At 41.1% G+C, this 19,472-nt stretch overlaps 1 protein-coding gene across 5 annotated transcripts in view; it reads right to left on the reverse strand.

Annotated features, from left to right (window-relative positions):
- Positions 1-19,472, reverse strand: part of KIAA1549L (KIAA1549 like) — a 130,885-nt gene that overhangs the window by 26,087 nt on the left and 85,326 nt on the right. For all 5 annotated transcript variants that reach the window (XM_051804179.1, XM_051804181.1, XM_051804180.1 and 2 more), the window contains 4 exons: positions 19,261-19,451; positions 15,400-15,527; positions 5,365-5,543; positions 3,634-3,851 (listed from right to left, as the gene is read on the reverse strand). In XM_051804179.1, the coding sequence (XP_051660139.1) occupies positions 3,634-3,851; positions 5,365-5,543; positions 15,400-15,527; positions 19,261-19,451 (716 nt within the window). The remainder of the gene's footprint in view (positions 1-3,633; positions 3,852-5,364; positions 5,544-15,399; positions 15,528-19,260; positions 19,452-19,472) is intronic.

Consider the following 19,472-nt stretch of genomic DNA (forward strand, 5'->3'; position numbering starts at 1 on the left):
ATGTCAGCCTCATTTATTAACACAATTAGAGCCTGATACAAAATTATCTTTGTCTAGCCATGCTATTTTTCTGCTTTGTGCAATTACTCCATTCACAATATTACAATTAGATCAGGTCATCTAATGTGTCTCTGTGCTGCTTACACAGGGGACCTGGCAAAGTTCATAGTGAAGACAAGTCACACTGTTATGTCTGAATTCACACCTTCAGTCACTGCATGGTTTAATGACTCCAGAGCCATCAATGGAATGAACAGACAAGACGGTCCAAATGAATTCACTGATAAATAATTCTTCAGATATTCCAGATTTGGTTAGCAACACTTTTTGCCTTGACAGATTAGAGAAGAAGAAACTGTTCTGCAGAAATCCAGGAAGTGGGACATTTACACGATCAGACAGGATAAAAGGTAGGACAATGAAATATCAATTTCACACTTCTGATTAAACAAATTACTCAGTCATGTACTTAGTTTAAAGGCAAGTTTCAGAAACTTCTGTGTGTGACCTCTGATCACAAATCACCATGCTCATGTTTGAAAGTCCCAAATGCGCTGCCAAAGCAGAAGACAAGCAGAGCTTTTCAAATAAGTTTCCCCTATAAAAATAATATTGAACAAATTCAAGTTCCTTCTCTTGTTTCTTCCCATATAGTCTTCCTCTGACTATAAGGTCAATATTACCAGAAAACAGGGAGAACTAGGTTATGCAAAGGCTAATCAGATCTGACAATCCTTATCTGCCTACATTAAAGGTCTCTAAAATTTCATATGTTTTACAGTAGGTTCATAAACACTTAGTTGAGGCAGTTGTGATATATTTTCCAAGGGATTCAAATATACAGCTCTGTAATACATGCAGATTCTTGACCTGATTACAAACTATTAAAGAAAATCCAAGAATAGTTCATATCATCACTAGGTTCTTAAAAAGTACCTTGAGATTGCCAATTACCTCATTTAAGAGAGTTTTAGTAATGAGAAAGGAGGTATGAATGGTAACAACTGGCATTCAAATGGGTTAGCAAGTGCCTTCTGGGAATACAACTGGAATGTTTTAAAACTTGAGTTTTATGGTACGGAAGGCTGAAGAGCACAAAGTTGTTTGTTCCGGAAAAATCAAATCATTTAGCAACAATGTATTGTATATCACTTTGAAATACAATTTAAAAATCATCCAAAATGCAAAGGTAATCTTGAGGAATCAACTGCTTCTCAATTTTCTGATATATTTTGGAAATGCTGTAATAATGTGATTTAAGTTACACAAATATATACAAAACAGAAAAGAGTGGAATAAACCTTTTCCCTAAAAACTTGACTTACCTGTTAGTGATATCATTTTCAAAAAATGCAATTTTTCAGATTTTAATTGCTACAATTAATGACATAAACAATAATTCAAAGCAGAAAAAGTCTGAAATATTTTTTTTCAATTGTACGCTTCGCTGATTGCTTTTAAAGCAATTTTACTTCATTACAGAAATACAATTGTATTGACTCATTTATCAATAACCAAACCCCATGCTACCCTGTAGTATTATTCAAGGTTTTCCTCCAGCAGTGTGCCATTTTAGCCATCTTATTTTTGTTAGAAAACTAGGGATAAATAACTGTCATGTGTGCTGCAGCATTATCGAGTTCACTTCCAGGTCCCAGTGTGAAAATTTTAGCACAGATTTTGGAGTTGCTTTCTTTGTAAACATCTGCAACATCTGTGAAGTTCATCACGTGTTCTGTGCCTTTACAGAAAGTGCATCAGAAATGGTTTTCTCTTCCCATGTAGGGATATAGGCTATACATTTAACAAGTAAATGCAGCAGCCAGCCTTTCATGGTTCAGCTACACGCTGAAATCGTTCCTCCACTGCAGTTCACCTGCCTTCAAGCAGTTTATATCATGCCTGTGATCCCTATCTCAAATAGACTGTGACATGTTTACACAACACACGAGATAACGGGCAGGAAAAATGTATTCTTGGATCTCTCATTACGCTGGCACATGAGCAAACAAACATCAGTATATTTAACAAAAAGCAGATGGCTAGTATTAAAGTTTCAGTGTAATGCTTGAAACATTTCCTATGTGGCATGTGAGACATAACAAACATCCAAAGCAACGCCTCAATCCACCACTGTATGTACAGCACACACTCACATCAATGTGTTAAAGAAACTTTCCAGCCACCTGCACTAAATATATTCCTCAACAAATGTTCCCGGTGTTCCATCTGTACCTTCTGGACAGAGCATCCAGAGCAGGACTGCCCTGTAGTGAGGGTTCAGTTTCTTACTTTTTCAGTGCACAATATATTGGAAAACTGCATAAGGAAATGATGCCCCAGGTCCTCCACCAAGAACATAACAGGTGAGTCAGCATCTTTTGTCTTCATTGACCAGTGCAACAGAGGGAAACAGCCTACCAAGGGCAGTATCCCTCAGTCATTTAACTGCAGACCTACAGAAATTCATCTGATCGCAGATTCTGCCCACATTCTGAGCCAACACTACTTTTGTAATTCCCACTACAGTCCTTTTTAGCTCTGTGCCCCAAGGGTAATTGCTGAAGTTGCACTGTGTGCAACATCTGTGTCACTACTGATGCTTTGACTGAAGTTGATTTATGCTCATTGGAAAATTTTGGTCTCTGCTTTCCAGGAGATGGGATACAAGACTGCACCTCCAGGCATGAGGACCACCTCCAGAGGAAATGTACTTCAGTATCCCTTTTTCTCTCATGGATCAACTGCTGCTTGTCCCTGATTACAGTAAGAACCAGAGCCCTCCTGGTATAAGGTGCAGTGATGAACACACTATTTTATAATCCTTCACACCACTGCCACACCTGAAGAAGAGGAATCTGTGCCGTTCCTGGGGTAGGACTGGTGTGATCTCCTCATTACAATACATCAGTTTGTCTTTCAAGAGAGCACCAGCAACAGAGAGCAGGTCCACCCACCCGCCTCAGGAGGCTCAGTCAGAGTCAGCATGTGCACTCCCCCCTCATTTCTAAAATGGGGAGATGAATACTACTGGTGTGCCATCCTCACGAGACAGTGAAGTGTTAATCAAACATTAGTACTGTTATACAATATGCCAGCCTCACATCACAGATGAGCACATTATGAATTCCTCTGTTACGGGCAGAGGAAGATCACCAATAACAGGTACACACAACACCTTACAGATACATTCTGAAATACGTGGACAACGTACTGGTTCTGTTATCTCATGCCTACTACAATACTTATACTTAGATAAAAATAATCACAAAATAATAACACCACTGAACTTTGGAAAGGAACAAATTCAGATGCTAACTTCCAGCCTAAAATGTACTCTCAGTATTACTAAACACGTTGCTACCACTTTTTCTGTTTACCTTTGAAAATGACTCAGAAGAACTTACTTACAACAGTCCCTCCCCTTACCTTTTTTTATCTTTCCATTTGTTTTTAACTACATTGCAGTTTTACCAGAGGACTTGCTTTCCATGGGTTATATGAATTTTCTTTATAAAGCAGGAGGGACCAGTGACCACACAGCAAACAGCTGGTTCATTAAGAACAGCCTCTCTGACTCCCCGGACATCACCCTTCCTACCAGATGAAGAAACTGCATGTAAAAAGTCTCACCTGTTCTTAGGTTCAGCAAATGGAGATGAGACATCTGCATCAGGATCCAAAATGTGGTCAAGCTCTTTCTGGTTTTTTTCGTACATCCTTTTTCTGTCTGTCAGCCCCTTGTTGTTATCAACCTGCGGGAAGTCATAGTAGCCCTTCCTCTTGGCTTTCAAGCGCAGCTTGTTGCGGTAATGTTCTATATCGGACTTCTGCTTCAAAGCCTTGTTCACCTAAAAGGCAAGAAGGTGTTTGAAGGATGGTGGTGGGCTGGCCACTTCCAAACGACATTGTCAGGGTGTGTTTGATGCTCTGCATGTGTCATCTCTCAGAGCGTGTTTCGTACCACACCGTGCCATCTGCAAGCAGCGAGGAACTGCAAGTGAACAGAGTCGCTGCATTTTTATGGCTTGGCAGATGGTTAAATAATTTTAGCCTAAAACCCGTGTACCGTTACAACAGTGACTCAGATACACCCACTGAAGAAAAACACTGGTGATGTTAGCCAGTTGGTGTGACCCAACACCCTGCTTGCTTTTGGGCGCCACGGGAAGAACTCACCGATGAAAACTCTTCCAGGGTCCCATAAGTACATATCTGTTATGGGTCCCTGTCAGAGAGGATCCTTAAAAAAAGGGTGTTTGGCGTGACCTGATCCAGCTCAGTCATGGTTGCTCTTAAGTATTGAGAAAATTTCTCTCCTGCTTCAAATTGGCAGTTACTTGGAAATCAGGAATTTACTTGGGCTTTGTGCTTCCAGTGTCAAATTCTGCAGTCTTCTCACAAATTACAGGAAGTGTATGAGCAAGGGAGCACACAGCAACAGGAGTGTCATCCTATTGCTTTACAGAAAATAGATGCTGAAGTCTAAATAAGCCTTTCTCTGAGTTTGGAGGCTGCATGGCACGTCAGGATTCAAAACACAAGTATGAAACAGAGCACAACAGGCTGCTGGAATCCAGGCCCACATGGGAAGCCTGATGTCTTTTACTGTGTCTCTGGTAACAGCCTTCCCTGTTGCTTTTAAAGGAGGTCAGGGAGTTTCTGGCAGATCTTTAAAGGACTGTTGCAGTGTGAGTTTGCAAACAAGGCACCCCTCTTGCTTGTTCCCATCATGTTTAACAACTAGATAAAAGCCTCAGTCCTTTGTAAATGGACCAGTCTTGATTAAATGTACATCAAAACATGAATATAAGTGCTGAAGTCAAAGTATGTTTTTTGGCCAACGTCTGGATCAGACATTTGCACCATCCCACTCTTTTTCACAGTAAACAACTGCACTCTCTGTGTACAGGCTGGAGTGCAGAGTGAGCAAGGCCACAGTCCCACTGCATCCCTTCTTACTGTGAATGAGAGGTACTTCTTAGTATAGAAAGATCAGCCTGGCACTCAGATGATCCATACACATTTCCACGCTCAGTCGCAGAATTCACGTAGACAAAGATGTGATTCTGCTTTCTGCCTTCATTACTCTTTTTTTTTTTTTAATTCATGTGATAGGAGAGAAGGACATCGGGAAGGTAGGAATATAGAAAATTGCCTCTTCCAAGGCTGCAGGCATTCACAGGTGCATGTGAAAGAGCAGATCTTAAATTCTCAGATTTCTCAGTCCACAGTGCTAATGGACCTTTATATAGCATCAGGGTGAAAAGCTCCTACCAGTCCTCAACCCTAACAGGCTTAAGATTGTTCCACTTGTGGCTGTAGCCAAGGAAACAGCTGGAGACATTATCAGACAGTCCTTACCTCTCCATTAATGATGGCAGATTCCTGGCTCCTCTCTGATGCAGCATGAACAGCAGGCAGGGCCACAGGTTTGATGGCTATGAGCTGTACTGATCCAGAAGAGGTGTCGAAGGGGTCAATGGTGGATTTGGCAATGTTATCAAAGAGAATGCCTCCTTCCTCTTCATCGCTCACGGGCACTAAAGCACATCAAACTTATTCAGCACAGAGACACAAATAGTTTTGCTGCATGTTCAAGGTGAAATTCAGGAAGTACATGCTTTAGATTTATGATGTTCTCACTGCACTCGAGGTGCAGACCTGGGAGACCCTTACACTGGATAAAACATCCCATTAGATCACAGAAAACATTAGGTATTCAAAGGATTATCTGTCACTTCCCCAAAGGAAGGTTGATTTCCAATCTGCACTAATAAGATGGGGAAAAAGGAGAAGAATGAAACAGAAAATTGCATGAAAATGACAGTTAAAGTACATGTTTTCCTAGATTTTACGTGGAAACACACATACACACAAATCCTCACATGCCAAATCATCAGTAGTTACACCTGATCTAACCCGAGAGCAGATTTTTTTCCTGTCTTATACTTCAAGAGCACACTCAAAATTTGCTGAAATAAGTAGGTTTATTTGTCAAAAGTTGTTAATGCTAAAAATGCCATCTATGAAAATAAAAGCATTATTGCTGTGTGTTATGAACGCCCTTAAGAAACTGATGACATCCTGTTTTCTGTTAATTTTTTGCTTTGCAAGGCAGCACCTCAGGTGTCTGTAAAGTTAAACTGTTAAAATTTCTTAAGAGGCAAAAAGAGGCTTCTGTCAATCTTTAAAATTAAATGGCATGGCAAAGCATCTTTAGTTTTGGGTTTCTACATAAACAGATAATTCTTTCACATGCCCAGATAATTCTTTCATGGGCCCTTCTCCTCAAACTTTTTTTTTGTAAACCTCCATCACCTCATCAGTTATTGAATCTGAAACCTCTTATCCTCATTTTGGAATGAAAGAATGACACCAAAGCAAGAGCACAAATTCTACAAAGAGATCCTTGCAAATATTTTTGAATAATTAGGCTATTAGAGGGAAGAATGTTTGCTCCATCTCCTAACTGACAGGAGCAGAGATCCTCTGCTAAAGAACAAAGTGGTCTGCTCTAAATTTATTTCCTCTGAAAATACACTCTGGTTTAATATTTAATCACTGCACAAATTACAACGGACTTGTATAAACTCAGCGGTTTAGACAGCCAATAATTTTGTAAGAAAATATTTGACAGCAGTAACATAAAATATGAACCCGCTGAGTAAGCTCATTATCTTTCTGTCTGTGCTCATAGTGGACTGGAGTTGGCACCACTTGAGCTTTTGAGTAATATATGGGTTAAATCATTCTGTCGTTAAATATTGTCCCTCCAGCTCCACGGAAGTGTCCAAACAGGATGGAGTCTTTAGTGGGTCTGAAATCCCCTTGTCCCTCCTGGGGTTGTTCAAACACCCCAAAGCTGTGTGCTCAGCAGAGCGAGCGGATCACAGGCAGTGGAAATAACTGCCAGACTCCCCCGACCACCACACCCTCCAGGACATCACACCAGCAGAACCAGACAACAAAGAGATCCTTGCCTGTCACAGACCACAGTGAACAGGAAGGTATCCACATGACAATGAGCGTGGATGCTCTTCCCAGGGGGAATTTTGAACCAGTTCTCGTGTAAGTCGCCATATGCAGTTCTGGAAGTTGGGTCTTGCGCATAATTCATTGCTGAAGCCTCCACACCACCCTAACAGGGCACCCCCATGGTGACATGACTGTCTCCAAGAGAGAAAAAGTTTGTCTGAATTGTATTTTTTACCAACAAAGATGGTCTCTCTTCACGATTACAGCTCAGGTGAGCCTGGATAGTGACTGATCAGCAGTCCAGGTACGATGAAATTGTGGAATCCCTTCTCTTTGGTTGCCTCTCTTGGCATTCGCCTGAGCCAGGCATGCCCAAAATCCCTGGCTAAGCATCAGCTTGATAAACATGATTCCAAACATCCTCTGCATACCCTACTTAGGCAAAAAGCACCAAGAAGCACAGCTGTGTTCCCAACCCAGTGTGTCAGAAGGGCTGCACCTGCTGAGACCTCAGCAGTGATGCCCAGCACCCACAGAGAGCAAGACTAGCTACAGGCGCACTGGTTGTCTCCTCAGTCCTCATTTCAGGATCAGAAACCAAGAGTTTTGCTTAATGAAACAGAATTCCTCTGGTTCAAAGACTCATCAAAGAAAAGAAAAATTAAGGGTAAAAAGAATCAAATCACAGATAACATCTGCTTCTGAGGTGGAACACTAACACCACAGAGCACCCTCAGTATCATCATGAGCACATCTCCTGCATCTATTGCAGTGCTACTGGCATGGAAATGAAAGCCAAACGGGAGTAGAAATTAAAATTCTACTCCACCTAAACTTAGCATTGGTTCATTTATTGGCATTTATAATATAAAAGCAGTCTTTTTTCTCATTGCCCTTTTTTTCCCCTCCAGTAAGTGATAAAGAGCATGTGATCTGCAGTTACTGGCACACTGCTATAGTCTGTAGTAGCAGTGAACCGTAGCAAGTACTGTGGGAATTTTATTATTTTCTCCTATCCAGCTCTTCCTGAGAGAATTTACAGCAACTATTTATAACATGATTGAATCACAACCACCTCCAAACTTTGAAAAACAAACTAAAGGGATTTCAGAAAAAAGGGAGAGTCCTGGAGTGTGTTTCACTGCCCTGGGCCAGTCTACCCATCCCAGCTGGGCAAGCAACTGCCCAGGATGAGAAACTCCAGAAAACTGCCCAGATATTCTTTATAGTCACTCACAATGAGCACCCTTGCTCATTATAGTTGGCAACACAGATTTAAAGTGACGGTTTTAACCTCTGTTTTTAAACAGATGCACTCCAACATTCCCGTGGAGTCATTGTTTTTACTCGTGCCTGCACTGTGTGCTCACAGAGACTTAAAGGTTCAGTGGCAGAAAAGGGCAAAACCCAACTCAATCGCCTACTTAACAGCAACTTCCCATCTGTGAAACATCCCGTGCTAGATATCCCACGCCACATGAATTACTCCTCCTAATCTTTCTGTGACTGAAGTACATGAAGATACATCCAGAGCAACCATTTATTCAGGTCGAGTGCCAGCTGCAGCGAAGACCAGCGTGGCACTGGCTCCTTGAAGAGCAGGACCATCACTGAAGCTTTATCTCCACACCACTGCAGCTATCAGAACACAAGATTTGCTCGGTGCACGCTGCCTCAGGGATGTTATCCTCCTCCCATTTCCATGCAGCTCTGAGCTATTCCCAGCCGGCAGTGCCAGCAGGTGGTGCTACCCACTCGTGACACTGGTCCCGTGGAAAAGTGGCTGTGGAACTGTAGCTCTGAACGGTTAAAAACAATTAGATAGGTGAAGTACTCTATTTATATTTAGTTGTTAATTTATAGCCAAAAAGCAAAAGTCACACTTTTGTCAGCCAAAGATTTCAATGAAGGGCACAGAAGATTTCTTCTCTCCTCTCTCTTTCCCTCTACCTTGTCTTTCCTCCTCTCTGCCCCATAAAAATACATTGAAAAGGAGGTAAAAAAAGGACTGAAATACTCACCCACCAAAAACAAAACAAAAAAAAAAGGGACATTTAAATCACCTGTGAATCAGGTAACCTTGCAGCAAAACACTTTTAACAAAGATGTGTGATGTCCTGCTCAGGAGCAACCATTTGACTGATTTTGGAATCCTCAGAAAAAGAGCGATGTCAATGGAATAAAACACATAAAGCCAAAAACCTGGGAAACACCTGCAAGCAGGTGGACATGCTCTGCCTTTTCTTAGGTCGTTCAGTGAAGTACTAACAATTTTCAAAGATTAGTTTTGCATGAAGGGAAGGCAAACATTGTAACCATACCCATAAAGTATACCTACAGTTTGAAAAAGAGCAAACAGTGCCACAGATCTAAAAAAACCCAGCTCCTTAGGAAAGAGCCCACATATCAATATTTAAAACAAATCTTGATTCCTGAATGTAATTTAATAATAGGGAAATTATTTTCATTTTAGAGAAAACACCTCTATTAAAAAAAAAAATAGATATTTTCTGCATCATCCAGATCATACCATTGGTCAGATGATTATCTCCACAGAAGTATGAACAAAAGCTCTCAGCAATATAGAAACTTCTGTTTCTGAAGGAGTTTATAAGCCTTCCAGTAAAATACAAGTTTCCTAACATTAATACCTGAACCTATTCAGGACAGAAATACCTCTCTATCAGATACTGCTTAAAAATAAACCCAATTGCAAGATGGTGCAATTCTAGACCTTTCACAAAGAGCACAAATATTACATTTTCAGAAGCAGACACCTAACAGACTAATGTGGAAGCAGCTCATGATTCCACCTGGACAGTATTTTCTTACATGTAAAGTCTGCTAAACTCTAGGTGATGAGCATGAGGTGTTGCAGTCCTGCATTTGCCTGGGCTCCTGAAGCAGGAGTCACCTGAGCAGGTCATTTGAGATCTCTAAACTGGTATTTGCAGGTTTTCTATGAAACTATATACATGGGGTGTCTACTCATCTCTTAGCTGCCTGTTTCATCCACTTTCTATGAAGGTTTCCCACCCTTATAAGCAGAAGGAAGGATCTCTCTGTGGTTATGTCTTCTCCTCCAACTACATCTGCCTCATCTATTTAAATATCAAAATCATTCAAAAAAAGACCGTGTATTTCATGATGTTTTCAGCAAATCCATCAGACCCTTTTCTTGGCTGGCATTTCCGTAATACCATCGTAGGTATGTTCAATAACTAAAAAAAAAAATAAATTTGTAAGTGACAAAGATGATGACTATAAAAAGAAGATAGGGAAGGCATAGGAACCTAAAACAGAAACCAATTCTTTGAGAAAGCAATGCTCCAGGAGCTTTAAAAACCTTTGCAGAATTAGTTTTCTCTTTGCACAATAAAACTGTACATTTGTCTTCTTCAGTGCTGACTTATTAGCGAAAAATCACAACCATCCAGACTGCCACTGGATCTGATGGCATGAACATCTACGTGCTCTTCGAACTGTTGCTTGGATGAAAACTGCTGTCAGACTCAATTAGTGGCAGAGTAAAGCTCATCCAGAGGGAAAGGCAGACATGAATGAAGAAATACTTAATTGTGCAACTACCTGGGGACCCCAAATCCCTCAGAGCTCTGCTGCAACAGGAGCCTTAGCAACATTGTATGAACTATTTTCGTGCCATGAGAAAAGCAATCAAAAACACTGGCTCAAAAATAAAAAGAATTAAAAAAAAATTTTAAAAAGGCAAGTTGGGTTAGACATGCCAACCTAAAAGAGGCCAAGCAGAAAGTATTTTCCACCTACCCTATGCAAGTTCCACCACGCCTGTGAATGCAACACTTGGGTGGCCCTACCCAGACATGAGGTTGCCAAGATATTTACATTTACAGCAAGAAAGTAGCTCCCATGAAGTCCCACCCATCGTCCTCCACAACTACGTCCTTTTCATTCCATTAGCCAAACTTCTGACAGCATCCACCTACAGAGTTCAAAAACTGAACAAAATGTCAAGTTTGATACATTTAAAAAGAAAATCTGCATCTCTTTCTAAGCCAACTGACAGTAAATGCCCACAATATAAACCCAGAAATGCAGCTAAATGCATGGAACTGATACAGTAACGTGGCTGCTTCACACCAGTCTGAAGGGTTGGACTTGATGATCTCAGAGGTCCTTTCCAACCTGGCTCATTCTACAATTCTAAGCTGTATGGACAACTTGGAGGTGCTGTTTTCCTCCCACTCGGTCTCTGGGGAAAGAGGCAGAGGAGCACTGGTATCTTTTGCTTTGTAAGAGTGTGCAGAAACTCAGAAGTTCACAAAACAGGTTACAACACTTGGCTGCCTCTCACAAACCATCAGCAAGGAGAGAAAGCAGCAGGAAATGGTATTGACTAAGTTTGAAGAAACAAAGGGTTCCCTGTCACCAGCTGGATGCCAGCAGGGCCACAGTGCTCTCAATATTTAAAGCAAGTAAACAACAACAAAAAAAAGCAGTTGAAGAAACTGAAACTGCATGGGGAAATATTAGGCTGTGTCACACAAGGTGGAATCTTTGGAGGGGAAAAAAAAGGAATCAACATATAAAGCATCTGGGAGGTTCAAGGAGAATAGTGACTAGTACCAATACACAGGATTTCAGCTGAACAAGTGGTTTTTGTTTAATCTTGGGGTTTTTTTACTAATCTATGGTTAAATGTCAGTAAATTACTCCAAAAAGCCTAGGAATTTACTGTGACAGGGTGAAGAGCTAGATCAAGATCCCCACTTAACACCCTTTCTGGGGCAAATGAAGCTAATGCTTCAGGAGGAGGGAATGAATAATGAAAGGAACAGACCCCTTTCTCTACACCATGAATTCTTCCCAGAACTCTGATCTCTTAGCCTTTCAGAGACACACACATCCTGAATGGAAATCATCTCACTTCAAATCTGCACATATGCTCCAATGTAGTTGACAGGGATCTTTCTTACTAGAAAGGGAAAGATGAATACCTCCAAAGCAGATCTGTCCCAGTTGGCCATGACCCTCTGGAGTCACAATATTAGTTAGTCAGATTAGGAAACCAATTCTAAAGCATCAAAAAATTGGCAGCCTTTCCCACATTTCACTCCACCCAGCAGAGAAAAGGCAGACAAAGGGTGCTGGATGCTTGCTGGGTTACACCACATCCTCCAGCTAACTGTGTCAAAGCAGGCCACTACACTGCTGCCACTGGATTACTTTGCTGTTGCCACATTTCATTCTATTTTGACTCACTACAGACAAGTGCTCAGAACTTCAGAAAAGCAGGCTCTGACGCTGAGCTGCCACATCAGACAGTGTGAAAACTAGTGGCCCACGCTTCTGCAGAATAAAGGAGGCAGTGTATCATAGCTTGCCTGAGTTACACCCAAAAATCCCTTTGATTTTAGCTAAGCAAATAACACAGCCAAATTTTGCTCCCCTGCTACTTTGTTCCTGCAGACAGCTTCTGCCTGGACAAAAAGAAATTACAGTCTTAGAGACTGATATTTTAAAAAGGAGTGAGGTCCATGACTGAATTACTTCTGAAAAGTTAGACCTGTTTCCAAAGGCAATATCCAAATGCTTAGAAGATGAGAAGCTGGTTCAGCTGGGATCCCTAGAAGGAGGAAAAGAAGGTTTCTAACACAAAGAAGTTTAACTCCTTGGGAATGCTGCTTGTGCATCTCCACCTGTGACGTGTGTCCTTTTGTGAGGATGAGGTTCAAGTACAAATCTGAGTTCAACTACACAAATTCTTATCCCAAAAAGTGTGGAGTCATATGTTTCATTAAGAACTTCCAGAAAAATCAAAGCTTTTGTTTTTCTCAAAAAAACCCTCAAGCAATCACACTCCCCAAAGATGCTAATGGAAAGGTTTTCCAACTTAAAGGTTGGAAAAAACAACCTATATAAATTTCCTTGGCATCATTTTGTGAGGAGCTGGTGAAAGGTTGTAATGTAGGCTGCTTTAGTTCTTTAGGTGTGAGTGGGTTCAGCCTTTTGCTCCTCCCTGAATGATGTTTGGCCTAATAAAACTATAGGTGAAAGTGTAAATATCCTGTTGTTCTCTTCCATGCCCTCCTAGAAATCCATCTCAGAAACTGCCAGTACCTCTGTTGGTTGATTCATTCATATTAGAGTTCTCTAACATACATAACTGGGCACTTCTTTTTTTTTAAGAAAGGTTTTAATTTCTTTTAAGTGCCTGAAGTAAATGAAAGCACAACTCATCAACTTTTAGAAAGCAAGCTTTACATTAATATACTAAGCATTCTCCAAGAAAAAACATGCATTTATCTTACAAGAGCTTATCACTGTGTCACGCAAACAGATATTTTATTTGTGTTTTCTGTGGAAATAATGCTCAGCTGAAGAGTTCTCCTGATCCTCAAAAACATCAGGTCCTGAAGCCAAGCTTGTCAGTCTGTGCTGGTTTCACATTGTTCACTCTCAGCCCTGGAGTCAAATTTGATACAAGCCACATGGAATTTACGTACTGAGGTAACATCCAGTGCTGTCATTTTTCCCCTGTAACTAAATGTCAGCAAGAAATAGAATCTAAAATTGGCCTGTAACTATGGCAACTAATGAGCCATTCTAACTTGGAGTCCCCAAATCAAGCATGTGACCATCAAGGGATTCATTCCAGTTCCAAGATGCTGCTTTTGAGAGAAGAAAATATGCTGCTGCTTTTCCTGACATGCGTGTTAGAGCTGTCAGCCCACAGCCAGGTTGGAGAGCTGGAGCAGGCTCAGGCAAACAGCTGGGAGAAAAGCTGCTTCTTTCTTAAATGGGAAGGGAAAACAGCCAATACATCATATGGATGCTAATCCCACTGGATAAAGGTAAAACCCTGTGAAAAGAACAAACTATCAGAGATGACAATAGTGTTTGTAATACAGCACCAGGGAACAAAAAGTGTAGGCTCTGTGAGGAGAACTAATGGGTGCCTTCAACTTCAACAGGCATTTGGGAACACACAACTCCAAAGTCAACTCCATAATTCTGAGAAGGGGAGGTCATTTCATCTCCCCTGACCACATCTTCCCTCTCAGAAGCTGTTCTGAAAGGGTTGTTTGAGGAAACTACCAGCATGCAGTAGGCACAAATGGTTAGAATCTACAGTATGAATGGAGTATACACTAAAGTTGTTTTTCCTAGGGCCCTAGAACTAGAAATCATTTAGCTATTAAATAACGTCATTATTCAGGCTTTTTTCTTTTCAGAAGAAAGAAGAGAGAGGGTAAAATAAACATGCAAACAAAGCAGTTACTAGCTTTCCAGCAAAATTTGAAAAATGCATGGTTATTCCTATCAAATAAAGTTGCAGGTAAAATTCTAATGAAACTAAGATATAAAATAAAGGGTCACTATTTCTTTATACTACATTGAAAGTTTCTTTAAGTAGCGTGTGTATGTTCTAGAAATGTACCACAGTCCAGATCAGAAGAAAGGATTCTGTGTTAGTCAATTATTTAACAAAAAACCCTGAGTTCTTACTAATTTTCTTTGAAGATTTAACACCTAACAAAACAAAACAAAAAGTACCTTCACTAAATTATTTTGCCTACACGTGTGAACATCACCTGGCACTGGTTTTGAATATTGGCTTCCCTGGGTAGGTAAGAAAAAAGACAGCATAAATTACAGCTTTTAACTCTGGAAACCATAAACATTGTTGTCTTGTAAATGAGCTATATTTGGAAAAATAATTAAACACGTTGAAACTTAGAACTGTTAACCACTGTTTTCTATTCATAGCTACGGGAGCAAAGCTATAACCCAGGAGAAATAAGCAGAGAGACATAAAAAAGAAAAGCAAGGAAGAAAGGGGTGAAATTCTACTCTTATCAGGTGTTCCTGATATATATCAAGTCATAAGGTCACCACCATCAAGCAAAGCCTTGTAAGAAACATCCAGTGTAACATCCTGGGTGCATCAGGAAAAGCTGCCATTAAGTGTTAATAACAAACAGCTGGTTAGAGAACAAAAGATAAAACATTGGATGTTTCACACTTTCTCAAATTAATTTTTACCTAATTAATTCATCTTCATCAGATCTGGGCCAGCTTAGCAACAGCAGCAGTGGAAATTAACATCTTTGGGCTCTACACAATAAAAAAAGCTGTAAACCCTGTCCACCTACTAAGCTGCAGCACATCTTCATTAGTTTACTGGTATTTCAAGAAAAAAGAAAAAGGAAACAAAAAAGAAAACTTGCAAAGGCCCAGACAAAGAGCAAAAAGCATAGTTTCATGGGAGCTTGAGGAACAGTTATAGCAGCAAAGGGGAAAGAAAAAAACCCAACAGATCAGCTATATGCCCAAAGTACTGCTGAGGGTGCAAGAAGGTGGTTTTGACATCGCTATTGCCCATGTGGGCACGGCTCTGGGAACGCCCAGAAGCAGCTTTCATCAAGGAACACATCTCACCATTTCTTTTCCTTCCTTCGTCTTTTGTCACTTTTTGAGGTGCCATCACTTTCTGGAGGGAGCTCCGTCCAGAGCTGGGCTTTCCCGACCCATTGCTGATGATGGAGCCATTCTGACTTGGGGACCGGCTGCAAGTAACCATAGCAACAAGGCAGGATGTGAGTTCTTCCTTATAAACCTCATTTCAAGGTTATTTCATTTGCACAGTTTGCATCACTGAGTTTTCAAGTCTGACTTTGTACCAAAAAGGAGACAGAATATAAAGTGCACACAGAAACACAGTGAGGTAGGAGCAGAGTGATGGGAGGTGAACACGACTTTCTCAATTAGTTCAGGGCTGATGGGCATCTTAGTGGCTTGGAATGCAACTGCTTCTCATGCAAAAGCTCCACAATGACAGAAATGTCACTGCAGAGGACAAAACCCCCCCCATTATCAATTCAATGTCATTTGCCCTTTAAAATAAAGTAGACCTTTGTTTTTGTATGTATGGATAAACCAGTTCCTTTGTTATTTAGCCTGCATTTACACTGAACTGTTGTCAGCCATAATGCAAAATTCACTCACTCACTTCAGACATAGGCATACACAACATGTTAAGAAAATTCTCCTTTTCTCCTCTTGGCACATAACCTGGTTTAACCAGCACCATTATTTACTGAAACTCCTAAGAGTTTGTTTAACTTAGCCATTGCATGTCCTTGTCCTGAAAATGGTCCCTGCCCAGGGTGAGGAGGGAGGGCAGGTCAGAACAGCAGTGTGTTAAGTCCCAGCAAGGAGCAGGAACAGAAACCAGCAGCGTGGCTCTGGGCTGCACTGGGAGCAAACTCTCATCAGAACTTCTTTCTGGGATGGGTAAGTTACTCAAATCCTAAAGCACAAGCTGGGAAAAGGAGGTCAAAGTATAAAATGGTATATTTGGTGCTAGTCCACATCCAGACACGTGGTCACGTTGTTTTTACACGTGAAACTTGCCACAAAGGGAATGAAAACTATTCACTGGACCTGTGCAGTTATTCACACACCTATCTGCAATCTACCACTGAATTGTCACAGCCACTGTGATGTAAAGAGATTGCATTGGAGAAAAAAAGAAATGGACTTAGTCACAAAGACTTTCATTTACAGAGAAAAAAAATCAAATCAAGTTCTATTGCTGTCACAGTGGCTTTATATCTAGAAAATGGTCGTAAAGCAAAACAATGGTCAAAACCATCCTGCAAATCATTGCCAATACTATGGCAATATAATAAATGAATGTTTCAATCTTCAGCTTGAAGCATTCATTTACCTCCAGTTCTGACCACCCTGCCTGGTGTAAGTAGAAAGCATTTACTGTGGTCAGAACAGTAAGGGACAAATATCAGAAAAGCAATTCTTGGGGACTCTCTTTTGAAGATAGCCTAGGTGGAAATATATACAATTTGAGACAGGCTCTTTCCAGCTACAGGGTTCTATGAGAACTCAGCATGCAGCCCAGCTCAGTCCAGCCTGAGGATCTTCTAGTGAAATTCTGTTGAGAATAAATATTCTTGTGAAGCAAGGATTTCTCCCCTATAAACCTGTCACTGCCTAATAAATAATCCCAGCCCAGTAAAAAAATTCATCTAAGGACAGACCAACACCTGAAGAAAATCTGCTCCATTTGGGAACACGGAAAAGAATCACAAGAGCATGGATATCTTGCACAATGATTTCTGCTGCCACTAATCTAAATATTCCTCCTTTTTAAGTGGCTGTCATAACTGAGAGGTTTCTTTCAATGGTGATATCAGAGGAGATATTCTGATCAGTTACCAGCCACTTCATGGCAGTCTGATTTAATTTGACTCAAAGTAGCCTGGATGAAACAGCAAATACATAAAGGTCAAGAAATATTTCTTCATCTTCAGAAACCATTAAATTCCAACCCCAGACACAGCTCCTGGGAATGAAAAATACAAAATTCTGCATGTTCTCACTTACTCAAGTAATCACCCTGAAGGAGGGAAAACTAACTCTTAGTTATTTGCTTAGAAGGGCAGCAAGGTTCAACATATTTTATAATGAGTAACTTTCCTGTGAATTCCTGGATCAAGTTTGCTTATCAACGTTTGTTTAAAATGGTGCAGATTAAGTAGAGGGAGATTTTGGAGCTCATTCAAAGGACTGAGTGAAGTGCTTAATCACTTTTGTTAGAGAATTAATTGATAGGGCTGGTTTATATTTTTTGTGTGTATTTACACATGGCTTTGGAGAGGCTTCAAAACATTTTAAAGAGCAATTCCTGCAAAGACTTAACCTCTGGTGGTTCAGCACCAGCAACTGCTGCTGATGTCGTGGTCCTCTTCCATTTGTCATTTCATCAGAGGATGGAAGACTTCGAAAGGGACAAGTGCTGTTCAGTTCACATGAACTATAAAACCCAACCCTCACAGTCTGAGTGATTTACAGCATGAACAACACATCACTGACATCAAATGGCAGAATAACAGTTCACATCCAAACGCAGCTGGCTCACTCTCCTCTACTGGTACTCCCTGCAGACAGCTCTTTCCGCGCTCCAGGTGCCTTACTGTACAGCCAAAGAAGTGTGCTAAACCAGGAACTAGGCTCAGGATCCTTCTGTCTCCATTTTTCTGTAGGGAAAACCTCAGTTTATAACCAGTGGGGATGTCTACCCACCGTAAAGAGCAGCAGTGTTGGCTCCTCCAGCCCCACACCGTGCTGACTGACACCTCCCACAGCTGCAGGTGGCTCCAGTGTGCTCCTGTCGCAGTGCACAGCAACATTGTGCCAAGTTTTCTAAGCTTTTCCATTACTCCAAAGGGACAAATGTCATGGTACAAGATGAGGTGACTCAGCTGTGAAGATTTGGTTTTCTATAGAATTTCTCTGCACTAGCCAGATACTCTTCTTTTATGCTGTCAAGTCCCTTCAAGAGACAAGGACTGTGTAATGCCAGTGAATTACACAACAACTGTTACCTCTATTCAAGCTGTTTACCTAACAGTTTTATTTTCCTCTCTTCACTTCAGTATCATTCTTCAGTTCCACTCTAACTTAATGTCAAGGAAAAATGGACACAAAGAATGCAAAACAGCCAGGATAAAGGGATAATCTTCTTTCCTCGCCTGTGGTGACTGAGACAAGAAATAATGACCTTCTATTCAGCTATTCTGTTGGTGATTGAGGGTAAACACGAGGTAAAATTTCCTAACAGGAAAGGCAGAAGAGAACAGATTGCTGGAGGAGGCTGTGATCATCCCACCAGTGAAAGACTTTAAAATAAGGTAGATAAACTTGAGTTGGGGGGTGTTTGACCCTGCAACAGAGAAGAAGAGGAGGCAGATAGCTTCCTGGGGACCTTAAATCTGTGATCCTACAGACTTGGTATGAAGAGACTGCAAACCTGGGACACTTTACCCTAGACACTGACATTCTCTAGTCTATTCTTACACTCTCAGAAGTTTTGTACTGCTGTAGCTGGTTTGGATGTAGAGGTCTTCCATAATTTAGTGGATGTTAAGGGTTTTCCCTTCTGCACTGGGGCTAATTCTGGAGTGACAGAGTCCCCCAGTGCAGCTACAGAAATTTACAGTGGCCAAAGTCTTTTGGTCCCATGTCTCATTTGGGCTCATGTCTTGAACATGAAAGCCACTTCCCCTTCACCTCCTCTATGAATGTACAACCTGTGAAGGTTTCACTTTGGTTCACCTCATATTTTGCAGCAATTTGACATATCCAGGGCAGACCAGTGTTATACCAAGGATACATCATGGAGGAACCATCTGCCACACACTCAGCCCGGGTGCCAAACCTTACAGAAACCAGCAGCATGTACCCTATTCCACCCCTCTGTGGAAAGATGCCAGTCAGTACCTTTTCCTTGTTTCATTGGATTTGGCAGTTTTGATGGTGCTCCCATCCTGGGTAATTTCTCTCTCCTGGGAGGCAGGAGCATCTCTGACTGGAAGTGGAAGTATGACAGTCTCCTGAGTTACAGGTAAAACTTCATCTTCTGCTCCCTGCTGACCCAAGTGTTGCTTGGCATAGTCAAAGCCTTGTACTGGCTGCAAAAAGAATAGGAGAAA

The sequence above is a fragment of the Manacus candei genome, unplaced genomic scaffold (assembly GCF_025592945.1).
Source record: "Manacus candei isolate 608988 ecotype Guabito, Panama unplaced genomic scaffold, ASM2559294v1 h1tg000060l, whole genome shotgun sequence".
In the NCBI taxonomy this organism is placed as follows: Eukaryota; Metazoa; Chordata; class Aves; order Passeriformes; family Pipridae; genus Manacus; species Manacus candei.